This window comes from Chroicocephalus ridibundus, chromosome 1 (assembly GCF_963924245.1).
Source record: "Chroicocephalus ridibundus chromosome 1, bChrRid1.1, whole genome shotgun sequence".
In the NCBI taxonomy this organism is placed as follows: Eukaryota; Metazoa; Chordata; class Aves; order Charadriiformes; family Laridae; genus Chroicocephalus; species Chroicocephalus ridibundus.
Genome location: NC_086284.1, coordinates 164,451,703 through 164,465,281, shown reverse-complemented (window position 1 = coordinate 164,465,281; position 13,579 = coordinate 164,451,703). Strand labels below are relative to the sequence as shown.

General features: G+C 51.6%; 1 protein-coding gene and 1 non-coding gene across 3 annotated transcripts in view; both read left to right on the top strand.

The window, feature by feature from the left end:
• The window catches only part of RPL3 (ribosomal protein L3), a 61,564-nt gene extending 48,404 nt beyond the window's left edge, over positions 1–13,160 (top strand). Inside the window, exons 1-10 of one of the 2 annotated variants that reach the window (XM_063322464.1) lie at positions 4,729–4,806; positions 6,132–6,324; positions 6,931–7,099; positions 8,013–8,148; positions 9,386–9,572; positions 10,020–10,180; positions 10,469–10,570; positions 11,072–11,167; positions 12,208–12,327; positions 13,051–13,160. In XM_063322464.1, coding sequence (XP_063178534.1) covers positions 4,804–4,806; positions 6,132–6,324; positions 6,931–7,099; positions 8,013–8,148; positions 9,386–9,572; positions 10,020–10,180; positions 10,469–10,570; positions 11,072–11,167; positions 12,208–12,327; positions 13,051–13,095 — 1,212 coding nt within the window. In that variant the 5' untranslated portion in view covers positions 4,729–4,803 and the 3' untranslated portion in view covers positions 13,096–13,160. Of the gene's footprint in view, positions 1–4,728; positions 4,807–6,131; positions 6,325–6,930; positions 7,100–8,012; positions 8,149–9,385; positions 9,573–10,019; positions 10,181–10,468; positions 10,571–11,071; positions 11,168–12,207; positions 12,328–13,050 lie in introns of those variants that run through there. The other variant, XM_063322465.1, reaches the window with a different exon arrangement.
• On the top strand, positions 9,691–9,783 carry LOC134510506 (small nucleolar RNA U83B). The gene has a single exon (XR_010069644.1). It is a non-coding gene; the product is annotated as a small nucleolar RNA U83B (small nucleolar RNA).
• Positions 13,161–13,579: the final 419 nt, after the last annotated feature.

The window sequence follows — 13,579 nt, the reverse complement described above, 5'->3', positions numbered from 1 at the left end:
GGGGGGGAGGGGGGCGTGGGGTGGGGGAGCACTTCCTCGGCACGAAGCACCCCGCTCCAGGGGGCGGGAGGAGGGAGGGCTGCCCTGCTTTGTTGAAACCTGGCAGAAGTGTGGGGCCAGCCCCCCCCCCCCCCCCTTCCTCAGACCCTCGACCCCCGGCACCCCTTGCCCACACAGCCCAGCACCCCACGGAGGGGTCAGGACGGACACCCATGGGCGAGACCCAGGTGTCCGAGGGGAGCAGAGGTGCCCGGTGAGCCTCAAAATCGCTCCGCAGCAGAGCCTCGCGCTCTCGTTGCCAACATCTCTCACCCTGTGGACACTGCCAACGTCCCTCACCCCACGGACACCACATCCCTGGGAAGGGGCATCAGGAAGAAGGCCCTTTGCAAACACGGGGAGCCCAGATTTTGGGGAGATCCCCTGACTCCGGGTGGCAGAGGCTGCAAGATACGCACCTCGTATGCCCGAGGCTGCAGCCTTGAGGGTCACCTGAGCTTCCCTGCTGTCCACCATGGCCACCAGCACAGCCCGGAAGGGATGCCTGGGGAGGAGTCATCCAACCTTAGGAGCAGCTCAAGCTCCTTGGCCTGTGCCTTTTGCACAGAGTAGCTGCGTACCAGAGGTCCGCTGGCTTCTGCGGAGTCCTCGATCATCTACATGAATAGCATTGAAATTAAAAGCAAGCCCTTGGGTTGTATCGTGGTTCCCTAAGCTCGGCAGCAGAAGCCAAAACTGTTTTGAGCCCGCCTGTCCACTTGAGCCTGAACACAGCAGAGGCCCAACTGCTTCAGCCGAGCAGAGATGCTCTGCACCATGTTTCCACCAGGCACACCACGGGACATCTCTAGCTCTTCATTACGGAGATCCTCAACTGAAACCAGGTTGGAAGCAAGCTGGAAGCAGCTGGCCAAAGGGTGAGGTGGGAACGCTGTGAGCACTCTGTGAGGTCTTACAGCTCCAGGACATCTTCAAAGGGCCCAGAAATACAAAAGTCCCCGTGTTGAAAGCTACATCCCCATGAATTGTGGGAGTTGGATGAAAGAGGGGAGATAAATGAAGAGGGGAGAGGTTTGGTATTGCTAAACAGGTGCCCAAAATGCTCCAATGTTCTGGATGAACGGGGTTTGGACCTGGCCAAACAAGCCAGGTACGCAGCAAAACCAGCTGCTTCTGCTCCAGACCCGGGCGGAGCAATGGTGCTGCACCCAACCATCCGCACGGAGGCTGACAAAGCAGAATGACCGGCTGGATGGCTTATGTCCCACTCGCCTCCAGGTCACACCTATGCAGAGAGCCAGGTTAGCAGCAAGGGGGCAAAGGGCAGAGCAGTGGGACGGGGAACGTGCTTGACCCCTCCACTAGCACCATTTCATTCTGCCCGAATCCAAATCCATTTTCTTGGCACAATCTACAAATCAGCTCCGCAGCTCAAGAGCTCAGTGCAGGAGCAAGAGGGAAATATTTGGGGGAGATAGATAAAAAGAAACCATTTAAAGCCCACCTTTGGTCGCCCCTTAGGAGTAGCAACCTAAAAAGTGAGTAGCCGTCCCTCATCCTTAGTGGGACACCTTCCAAGGGGCAGGCTGGAGGTAGGGGATGGGCACTCCCCCATCGCATCCAGCCGTAGCATCACAGAATAGTTTGGGTTGGAAGTTAAAGGTCGTCTAGCCCAACCACCATTGCAATAAGCAGGAACATCCTCAACTAGATCAGGTTGCTCAGAGCCCCAGCCTGACCTTGACAGTTTCCAGGGATGGGGGCAGCTCTGTTGTGGGAAGATGAGCTGCAGTGCCAGCATGGCTGGACCCTCAGCCCTCCAGTTTGTTCTTGGTCCCTTCCCACCATCTGCCAGGTTAGGGCAGGCAACAAAATGTCCTCCAAAGCACCTCTTGGTCTCCACAGGCTTTTTCACACAGATTTGCCCACAGAACCCCTCCAGCAAAGCCTCCAGCCTTGGGTTCTACTTAACCTGCAGGGACCGGAGTTGGGGAGGGGCGGTGGAAGGTCTCTGGGAGTTGATTAAACATGTTTAACCCTTGGATATGCCCTCCTTAATTATTTCATGGCAGCTGAGTAACCAGCCTCCCCACGCTGAATGGCTTGGCCGTGTTATACCTGCGCAGCTGGCGGCGTGATTTGGCTCTGTAGGTAGGTGTTTGCTTGAACTGTTTAATTAACGTTTGCAGTACCTTGATAGAACCGTAATGTGCAGCACATACATGGCATGTTCAGGTCAGCATCCCCACGGTGGAAATTTGGACGGCTTCCACGTGGTGTTGGGGTCCCCTTCAGGGAAGGAGCCATCCCTGGGGGCACCGGTCTCCCCATGGTGCTCTGTTTGTCACACACATCCTTCTCTGTAAGCCCCAGGAGACCCTGAGGGCAAACTCCAGGTGCCCTGTGTGTGGGAATCTCCAGCCCACCCATCTCTGGGTACCATCATCTTCATGGTCTTGGGTTTGCATTCCACTTTTGTACCACAGGCAGTGGTGGATTAGGGCCCATGTTCCTTATAATAACGCAAAATTATCTACTTATTCCAAGTACATTCAGCCTCTGGATGTGGTGGGGGTGGATCTTATTATCCAGCAGTTTGGTTATTTTCCACAGATAACCTCGGGGATGTATCTAACACCATCTCAACCACACAGCGGCTTCCTCGGTTTCCTCACTTTTCTCGTGTCCTGCCTTCTCGCCCCAGAGAGGGGCTGTAGGTAGCAGCACGTGGCCATCAGCAGAGCTGGCCAGGCTCTTAGCTTTAACAGCCACCCGGATGCCGGATGCCATGCCAGTTATCTGAAGATGGGGTTCATCCCATGTTACCTCAGCTGAGGCTCTCAGGCTGACCCAGCAGCAATGTGACACCCTGACATTTTGAGCGAGTGGCCAGGAGTTGTTCCCTCCTCCAAAGGGACCAGTCCTTGGCTGCTGGAGGGTGGGCTGGATGAAGCCCTCGGCTCTCCCAGCCACTGGGTGGACATGGGTCCACTCCAGATCATTGGGGGTGGTCCTCCTTCCCTCTCCTTGGCCAGGAGGTGTGGGAGGTGGCTGAGCACCAGAGCTGCGTCAGGGGATGTTTCAGCCAGAGCCGTGCGTCACATAGGTTATCCCGCAAACGAGCTCATGCAGTTCCCAATCCAGGGAAGTCCGAGGGACATTCTTCAGCTGGGTCCTATCTGATTTCCCGGCGTGGATGGAGGGAGAGTGAATAATTTATCTCCTGTCCTCCAGCTCCCTCCCCGTTCAGGTTTCACCTCAGCTCTGCTTCGCCCCTACCCTGAAGAGATGCTCCAGTGCCCGCTCCCGTGTGTGCGAGTTTCCGACGTGGGCTGAGACGGCCAACACCTCCCAGAGACCCGGCTGGTCCTGGCGGTGCTTATCCATGTGCCGGAATGGAGCAAGAGAAATAACGGCGTGAACAACAGCAGCTCCAGACGGGTTCCACAGCAAGCCTTATTTTCAGTTCCTCTCTCACGGCGTAACTCTAGCATCTACATTGGGTTTTATTGTTTATTATGAATTCAACAGCAGCAGACAGAGGCCCTGATTGAGTTTGGGGCTGCGCTGTACCAAGCGCTGTGGGAATACGCAGCAGGACGCAGCCCCCGAAGAAGACACAGTTGGCTCAAGAACGTGTCCCTGCACGAAAAGCGAGACGTTACTTGATGTCTTTTTCTATTTTGAGATATATGCAAAAGTAATGGGCGCCGCTGTTGGCAGTGAAACCTACTTTATCTTATGAATTTTTTTTGGTTTTTCTTGTTATTGCATTTTTGGTGCGGCCACACCTGGAGTACTGTGTCCAGTTCTGGGCTCCCCACTCCAAGAAAGACAAGGAACTACTGGAGAGAGTCCAGCGGAGGGCTATGAAGATCATCAGGGGACTAGAACAAGAGGAAAGGCTGAGAGACCTGCGTCTGTTTATCCTGGAGAACAGAAGGCTGAGAGGGGATGTCATCAGTGCTTACAAATATCTAAAGGGCGGGTGTCTAGAGGATGGGGACAGACCCTTTTCAGTGGCGCCCAGGGACAGGAGAAGGGGCAACGGGCGCAAACCGGAACACAGAAAATTCCATCTGAACATGAGGAAAAACTTTATTTTGAGGGTGGGAGAGCACTGGAACAGGCTGCCCAGGGAGGGTGTGGAGTCTCTGTCTCTGGAGACATTCAAAACCCGCCTGGATGCGTTCCTGTGCAAGCTGCTCTAGGTGCCCCTGCTCTGGCAGGGGGGTTGGACTAGATGATCTCCAGAGGTCCCTTCCAACCCCCACCTCACCACAACCTCCTTTCAGGGAGCTGTAGAGAGCGATCAGGTCTCCCCTCAGCCTCCTTTCCTCCAGGCTGAACCACCCCAGCTCCCGCGGCCGCTCCCCACGGGACTTGTTCTCCAGACCCCTCACTAACCCCTCCATGGGGATGCTCCGCCGAGGCCGGTGCTCGCTCCCAGCCCGGCCCCAGCCCGTTATTTCCGCGGAAAGGGAAGGAAAAGCCTGTTCACGGAGAAGGACTGCGGTGGGACACACGCTTTATGATATGACGTCACACACATCTGAGCAATGGCACGGCGACGTCACGGCTTTGCACAACGGGATCTGTCGCGGGCGGGGGGGGGGGGGGGGGGGTTCGCGCCGCCCCGACACCTTTCTGGTCCCGCTCCCCACCCGTAGCGCCACCGGCCTCTCGCGAGACGCCGGCGCGCGGCACGCACACACGCAACGCGTCACAGCGGCGGGGGCGGGGCGACTATAAAAGCTGCCCGCGCGGCGGTTTCCGGCCCTTCCGGCCCGGCGTGGGGACGACATGGTGGGTGCTGCCGGCGGTGCCGCCGCACGGGCCTGGCCGCGCCATCCCCCGGGGATCGCCGCCATCCCACCCCCGGCCGATGCCCGGCCCCTCTCCTGCCGCCCCCAGCCCTTGCGGGGGTCCGACGCGGGGCTTATTTCGGGGCTCGGGCGAGGCGTTGCCTTGGGGAGGGCGGCCGGGCCTGCTGGGTGGCCGGGGTCTGGGCGTCCCGGAGGGCGCTTTGTCCGCGGCGGGGTTTGCCGTGGCTTTTGTCTAGATGGAGAGGCGGCTTTGCTACAGCAGCGTCTGCTGGGCCAGGCAGCCGGGGCAGGGCGCGTGTGGGGGCCGGGAGCGCGGTGGGGGTGAGGCCTGGCGGCTCTCCGCGCTCCCCCAGCGCGGTGGGGCCGTGGCGGGGGGTGCGAGCGGGCGGAGGAGTCCGTCTGACGACGCACTTCGCCCCCTTCCCTCTGCAGGGTCGCGTGTCGTCTTTGATAAGGTCACGCGTGCGCGAGGCCGGGCAGAGGTGTCAAATTTTAGTTCTGCTGGGCCCTGCCACAGGTTTGCCATCTTTGCAAAAAGTCATTTCGGGGCCTGGTAAACTTTGTCTGCTATAGGCAGCTTGTGTCGAGTAATTTTTTTTAAAGTAAGACCTGTTTCTTAGCTATCGATTGTTAGCTCCGTGTTTATCTTTACAGTATTTTTCTTAAATTTGAGGGTGAGATTAGGTGGGTAATTCTTTGGGCTGAGGGTTTGGATAGAACCCAGCCTTACGTGGCTCTCGGGTTGCGGAGGGAGGCTGCAGGGCTGGTAGTTAAAGAGAACGGCTTAGGTAAAAAAAAAACCCCGCGTTTCCACCCAAAGTGACTGACTCAAAGGTGGATGTTGAAATACTGTTTTACTGCAGCTTTTCCAACTGAAATTGCTTGTAGACTTACATTTTTAGTGTTACTGGTTTGTTCAAACATTGCCAAGTTATCTGCACCTATTTTCTAGGCTTCTGGGGTGCATTGAAATTCTGGTGGCGTGCTGTGGCCAAACTACAGCTTATGTGGTTCCCTTACTAGAGTGAGATTTGGTGATGTCTTAAAATAAGCTTGAAAGGGAGAGGCCATCAAGGAAATCTAGGAAGGACATGGTTGGGGCATGAGGATTACTTTCTTGTAACATTATAATGGAATTCAGAAGCCAAATGGCTTGAGACTGAGAAGAATTTCTAGAATGCAAAATGGCCTGTACATACAGAATATTCATGCTTCAAGGCAAGAAGAGAGTTGGCCTTGGCCCTTGAGTTGGTAGAAATGGATCTCTACAGCAAACACTAAGTGTTTTATTTTCTTTCTCTCTAGTCTCACCGCAAGTTCTCAGCTCCGAGGCACGGGTCTCTGGGCTTCCTGCCCCGCAAACGCAGTAGCAGGCACAGGGGCAAGGTGAAGAGCTTTCCCAAAGATGACCCCAGCAAGCCTGTCCATCTCACTGCCTTCTTGGGGTACAAAGCTGGCATGACCCACATTGTCCGTGAAGTCGACAGGCCTGGATCCAGTATGTATTAACTTTCCTCTGAATAGAGGAGGTAGTTCTCTTTTCCTTATGAATGGCAAAAGATGACCTGTTTGTTACTAGCTCTGGATTTTAGTCCTAGCTTGACTTCACCACTTCCAAAGTCATGGAGTGGATGGGGTATAAAGCACCCAAACCCTTCCGCATGTTCCAGCATCAAGACTGCACATCTAGTGGTGTCTGTCTTGCTAATGGTCCTGTTTCTGAGATGTGCAGTGACCTGATGGTTTGCTTCAGCTGTACTGTAGTAGGTTACTTAGGATAACTTCTTCTCGATAGGTGGACATAAGTAAATTGCCTTTGGTGTTTTTTTCTTGATTGTTAAGTCCTGAATGTGGTTCTGTTATTCGCTACCATCCATTGTGCCTATCGGCCTTTGTCTGTGCTTCCTACTGAGCCAGCCTCAAATCTTTCAAGGCATTAATTTATAAGAGTTGGTTACTTCACCATGCATCATCTTTGCCTTTGTGAAAAGAACTTGAGTTACGTAACCTTTCACGTGAAGGATTTGTGAGTGAGAAAGAACAGACAATATTTAATAGCTCATGCTGGTGCTAATTGTTATGCTGTATTTCTGTCTTCATCCAGAGGTGAACAAGAAGGAGGTGGTCGAGGCGGTCACTATAGTGGAGACTCCTCCCATGGTCATTGTGGGCATCGTGGGGTACGTGCAGACTCCTCGCGGTCTCCGCAGCTTCAAGACCATCTTTGCTGAGCACATCAGCGATGAGTGTAAGCGTCGCTTCTACAAGAACTGGTAAGACAGGAGGGCTTTTGCTTGTTGCCTTAATCTCGTGCCATGGATAATTTTTTCCTGCTGGGTTGCAGATTATGCTGGTACAACTTTCTGAAGAGGCTTTTCATCAATTTCACTGCTTTTTCAGCAGTGTTTAGCCTTGATGAACCAGCCTAATAATGGGATAGGCTGTAGGGATGGCTCTGGGAGGGTGACAGCATAATGTTACTTGGCACACTTCTTGGCACAGGGGAGGCACTGTTAGGCTTTGCCTGGGATCTCCTTAACGGGCTACATGTGATGATACTTCGACGGGCGGACATAAGGAAATCGCCTCTGGCGCTTGTTGTTGAGTGTCGAGTCCTGACTGTAGCCCAGTTTTCTCAGGAAAGGGGAAGACAAGTGTTCCTTCTGATTACTGTTCCAGGCACTGTTGTTGTGATTCAGAGTATGTGCATTTGCCCAAGTGTGGCTCCAGCGTGTCTAGAGCTTACAGCCTGTTTATGAACTTTGCAGGCTGAGAAGACGTCAGAGTAGAGCAATAACGATCTCAAGGGTGTTACAGTAACGACCTTACTGTTGGGCATAGCTTGGGCTTGCAAGGGGGGAAATTACGGTATTCTGAAGCAGATAGCAGTTGACAATTGCTTTAAAGATCTGTTTTTTTCTGTTATTGTTCGACATCTCTCTACAGTCTTTTGTCTTCTGTAACATGAATATTAATGTGCTTTGGAATTCATGGCAGCTCCGCTCAGCTCTGGCAACTTTGCCTTTGTCTGATGAGCTCCAGGCTCCGCTTGCCAGTGGAAAAGAGTCCTTAGAAGCTGGCAATGAGCCGAAACCAGCTGAGGTGGCAGCTCCTTCCGCTCATCCCCACTTCGCAGGGGATTGATGAAGGGCTTAGCCAAACCTTGTCTCTGCTCTGCTCCTGAAGGCACAAGTCCAAGAAGAAGGCCTTCACCAAATATTGCAAGAAATGGCAAGACGAGGAAGGCAAAAAGCAGTTGGAGAAAGATTTCAATAGCATGAAGAAATACTGCCAGGTTATTAGAGTCATGGCTCACACTCAGGTAAGTGTCTGCAGGACTGAGGTGTGCAGTAGAAACAACTAAAAGAGCAAACAAAGCTTGATCCATCTCTTCAGGGAGATTTCTGCCCTCCCCTGCGCCCTCATGCTATCAGTTAAGCATGATGCAAATACTAGTACTTTTCATTCTGTACAAAACCTGTGCTCACAAGATGCTTCAGGAGCCAAGGTGGCAACCGCTGGCCATCTTCTGAAGCAGTGTTCAAAAGACTGCACCATAACGGGAACTTCTTGGACTCAGTCCTGTAGACTGAGCACCATGTAGACCTGGGCTCTCTTAATTAGCAGGCCGAACATCTAACTCTGGGGTTTATGTGTTCAGCGTCATTTCAGGCTGTGTTCTATAGGGACGCAAACACTCAGAGGCCTTTGGTGGCTTCTGTGGCTCAGCTGGAGGAGGTGTACCGCTGAGTGGTGCAGTGGTGTCTCCCTTAACCATCAATGCCCTGCTAGACTCTTTTGGGAGATGCAGTTAAATCTTTGTAAGTGCAATAAGGTGTCTAGTTATGACATTACTTACTTTACTAGAATTAATTTCCCATACTAGACAGCAAAGGTAGTGCTGCAGTAGGGGTTCATACTTCTATCAGCCCCTCTGAGCTAGATGCGGTAGAAGTAACTGTAAATGTGGCCTTACCCAAAGTGTCCTTCAGTGTGGCAGGCTTTGTCATAGAATGGTTTGGGTTGGAAGTGACCTTTAAAGAATCATCTAGTCCACCCCACTGCCATGAGCAGGAACATCTCCCACTAGACCATGTTGCTCAAAGGCCCTTCCAGCCTGGCCTTAAACACTTCCAGGGATGGGGATCCACAGCTTCTCTGGGCAATCTGTGCCAGCATCTCACCACCTTCATCAGAGAAGAAATTCTTATGTCTAATCTGCATCTACCCTCTTTCAGTTTAAAACTGTTGCCCCTTGTTACTTCCTGTCCTTCTTGGATGGAGTTTGGCTAGAGGCTTTGGGGTTAGAAACACTTGTTAATTCTGTGTTCCTGTGGGTGGCATATAACTTCCAGATATTGTGACTTGTCACTTAAACCACAAAACAGCCTTTCCCCTTATTGTAGGGCCTTTTACTTCAGTATGTTGATGTTGTATCTCTTGGAAAAGGATACGGTTAGTTAGAAAAACAGATTAGGCCAGGACTGGAACAATATTGGGCTAGCTAATAATGTCCATCTTGGAAGAGCAGGAGCTAAATTTCATCCTTTGTTTCCTAGATGCGTTTGCTTCCCCTGAGACAGAAGAAGTCTCACCTGATGGAGATCCAGGTGAATGGTGGCACTGTTGCTGAGAAAGTGGATTGGGCCCGGGAGAAGCTGGAACAGCAGGTGCCTGTGTCAACTGTCTTTGGCCAGGATGAGATGATAGATGTCATTGGAGTCACCAAGGGCAAGGGATATAAAGGTAAATGCATGGAAGTTCTCCTTTTTGTGATTAGGATACAGATTTTAATAAAATCCTAGCCTTGAGCTTTCACAAGTGTGCGGGGTAAGAGTTGAGGAGGTAGATCCATACTGCTGTCACTGTTCAATGATGAGACCATGGAATAAGCGCTGGGCACAGCGCCTGACATCCATGAGGAGTCATTCCATGCTGCCTTCCTTCTGAGAACACAACCCGGGGACACCTGGGAAGGGAGTGTGGGTGGTTGGGTAGCATGGTGATGTGGTTTTCCACATCGTTTCTTGGATTTACACCTGGGAATGTGGTTAATTCTTGGGATGCTGGGCCTGGGCTTCCCTTTGGTTGCATGGGGACAGCAGCTTGTAAGGTGGCTTAAACTCTAGTTGAACAGTTTGGTGACACCTCAGCTTGACAGTAGTTAGCAACACTGTTTGTTTCTTGTTTCAGGTGTTACCAGCCGCTGGCACACCAAAAAGCTGCCCCGCAAGACTCACAGGGGTCTGCGCAAAGTGGCCTGTATTGGTGCATGGCATCCTGCTCGTGTGGCTTTCTCTGTGGCCCGGGCTGGTCAGAAGGGGTATCACCATCGGACTGAGATCAATAAGAAGGTTTGTGTCTCTGGTGGGAGGAAATGGGAGCTGGCCACGGTCACTCGCTGTGTGACAGTGAATAGAGTGGAGAGTTTTGCTTTGGATGTTTTGCTCTGTTTGAATGTTATCTTGGGGGTGGTAACCATAGCCCATTATGTTGGATAACTGTAAAATTTTTGTATGGTCACATGTTTTCAGAGTGCATCAGACACTTTTCTCCGACCTTATGTTGAATTGTTTGTGTTTTGGCTGATGACGGGCCCTTTCTCCTGCCTTTCCCTAAGTAGAAATTCTTGACGTTTTTAGATCTACAAGATCGGCCAGGGTTACCAAATCAAGGATGGAAAGCTGATCAAAAACAATGCCTCAACTGACTACGACTTGTCTGACAAGAGCATTAACCCTCTGGTGAGTTGTTGCAGCTCTGTGGAGAGAATCTGCTTGTGAGCTGCAATCTTAAGAGGCAAATGCGCTTTGTACGAGTTGCAAAATTACTGAATGAAGAGCTCTCGAGATAAAACCCGGCTGCTGTGGGAGGTGGTGTTGCTTAGTCATTCTCAGTATTGACTTGTGCAGCTTGCTAATTGCATTTGATATGTGGCAATAGTATAGAGAGATGTTACAAACCTAGAAATGATAGTTGTAAATAAGGAATAACTTATCAGGGAGAGCAGCTTTGCCTATTTGTCAGCCTCTTCTTGTTGCTGCTGTTCTTAGCAAAAGTCTTTCAGCAGCAAGTAAATCGCTGTGTTGAGAAACTTGATCAGCAAAAGGTAATACTGGAAATGAGATCTTGATGAATGTGGGAGTGGTGGAGACCCAGAAGTGCTGCGAGAACACCAAGCTGTAGGCAGGTGTGATTGATGGTCCTGCTTTATACAGAGCACTAACTGTTCTCTCCTTGCTCAGGGAGGCTTTGTCCACTATGGTGAGGTGACCAATGACTTCATCATGCTGAAAGGCTGTGTTGTTGGGACCAAGAAGAGGGTCCTAACCCTGCGCAAGGTGAGTAGTACAGCCTGCTGTCAAATGGGCTGGAACAGCTTAATTTAGCTGCACCGCCTCTAGTACAGGTGGTGTCTGGGGATTCCTGTAGCCAGCTAGAAAGAAAAGCCTAGAAGACTGTTCTTGGACACATGGACGCAAACCCACCTTCTGTTAATGACCTTGGGAGTGGAATTACAGAATCGTCTAGGTTGTAAGGGACCTTTAAGATTGTTGAGTCCAGCCCTCAACCTAACACTGCCAGAACCACCACTAAACCATGTCCCTCAGCACTACATCTTCCCGTCTTTTTAAATACCTCCAGGGATGGTGATTCAACCACTTCCCTGGGCAGCCTCTTCCAATGCTTAATAATTCTTTTGGTGAAGAAATTTTTCCTCATACCCATCCTAAACGTCCCCTGGTGTAACTTGAGGCCGTTTCCTCTTGTCCTGTCACCTGTTACTTGGGAGAAGAGACTGACCCCCACCTCACCACAACCTCCTTTCAGGTAGTTGTAGAGAGCGATAAGGTCTCCCCTCAGCCTCCTTCAGACTAAACAACCCCAGTTCCTTCAGCTGCTCCTTGTAAGATTTGTACTGTAGACCCCTCACCAGCTTCCTTGCCCCTCTCTGGACATGCTCCAGCACCTCAATGTCTTTCTTGTAGGGAGGGGCCCAAAACTGAACACAGTATTCAAGGTGCGGCCTCACCGGTGCTGAGTACAGGGGGATGATCCCTTCCCTAGCATGAGGTCCTTTCCCCATTTAATTCAGTGCAGGGCTGTTGAGTGTGCTTTAAGGTTGAGAGTTCTCATGGATCTGAAGGACACTGCCGGGCGGACTTGGGCTTGCCTGCTGGTGTGACTTGACCAGTTCTTCAGCCTTGAAGGCCAAAGGTGCAGCCTGGCTTGTTGGCAAGTGCTCCCTGTGCACATAGTGGCAGCTGAAGTGTGAGGTCAGAGTGACTTAGGTGTTAGCCATGGGGGTGATAAGAAGTAGCCAGCCTACTGGCAGGCTGAAAGGGTGCTGCTGCATACTAACCTGCTCTCTGTCCTGTAGTCCCTGCTTGTACAGACCAAGCGCCGGGCCCTGGAGAAGATTGACTTGAAGTTCATTGACACAACCTCCAAATTTGGTCATGGCCGCTTCCAGACAGCTGAAGAGAAGAAGGCTTTCATGGTAAGGACACTTACTAAAGCTGGCAGCTTTGTGTTGCATACCTCTGTATTGTCTTTCAGCTAATGGCAGTTGGCAGCTTGACCTTTGGGCTGCCACAGAGCCAAAATTTCCATGAAACAAGTCGAGAGGGTTTGTCCTGCCAACCTCATCATCACCACAGGAGGGACTGGGGTCTCGCTTCCCCTGTGACAGCGCTTGGTGCCTGAGGGGTGTTGCCATCTTTGGGCACAAGCCCTTTGGTGACGGAACAAGCGCTGATCAGGACCTGGCATCCATGGGGAGTGGTTCTGTACTCACTTCTCCGAGCAGCTCTGGACAATGGCACTCTCAGCGGGCTGTGGGTGGCATTCTTAATTTGTCACTTGCTGGAGAAAGCAGGTCGGGGAGTCCTGGGTGTGAGGTCCTTGCCCAGTCGGGGAGCGGTTTGGCTGCTCGGGGGCGGCACAGGAGCTTCCCCACGAGGTGGCACCAGTGCTTCTTTGTTCCTGCTGAAGCCATTGGTGGGGTGCAGCATGGCTGCACCGCGTTCAGCTTTCCCTGAAAACTGTAGCTGTGGGGACGGGGCTTGGGATTTCCAATGGCCTGCAACATTGAGGGCTTTTTTTTTGTTGTTGTTGTTGTTCCTTAATTTCTTTGCAGCAATTACAGCATTGTAATTGGGATGTGATGTGGTGCAGACTGCTGTTTACATAGTTTCTTTTCATGTCTTTTTTTTTTTTTCAGGGACCACTCAAGAAAGATCGTATTGCAAAAGAGGAGACAGCTTAATGTGTGGAACGGTCTTGTGCCCTGCGTGCTCTCAGACCAAAAAATAAATATTTTAAAGAAATTAACTTTGCCTCTTGGTTTATACGTAGCTGTGTCAAGTCCAGTACTCTCACTGCAGGCCCTGTGTGTAGGATCAACCAAACAAAAAAAAGCAAGTAATGCTCAAATTCACGAGCATCCAACTCAGCAGGGCTCCAGAAGCTGCCATTGCTGGTTTTGGAGTGCAAAGATTTTGGGGCAGAGCAAGGCTCCTGTCGGGTTGTGGGAAACAGTAAAGCAGCAGGAGCCCTAAACGTCTTTGCTGTTACTGAGGTATTATTCCACGTGTTAATGCTCTGCTGGGTGGCTAGAGAGCTCCTTTGAATCGAACTGGTTTTGAAATAAATGAAACTGCTTCAGATTGTTGAAACATTACTAAATTTTATGTAGGTGGCTGTTGCCGTGGAAACCCTGCAGTTTCCCTATGACGGAGGGGATGTGACCT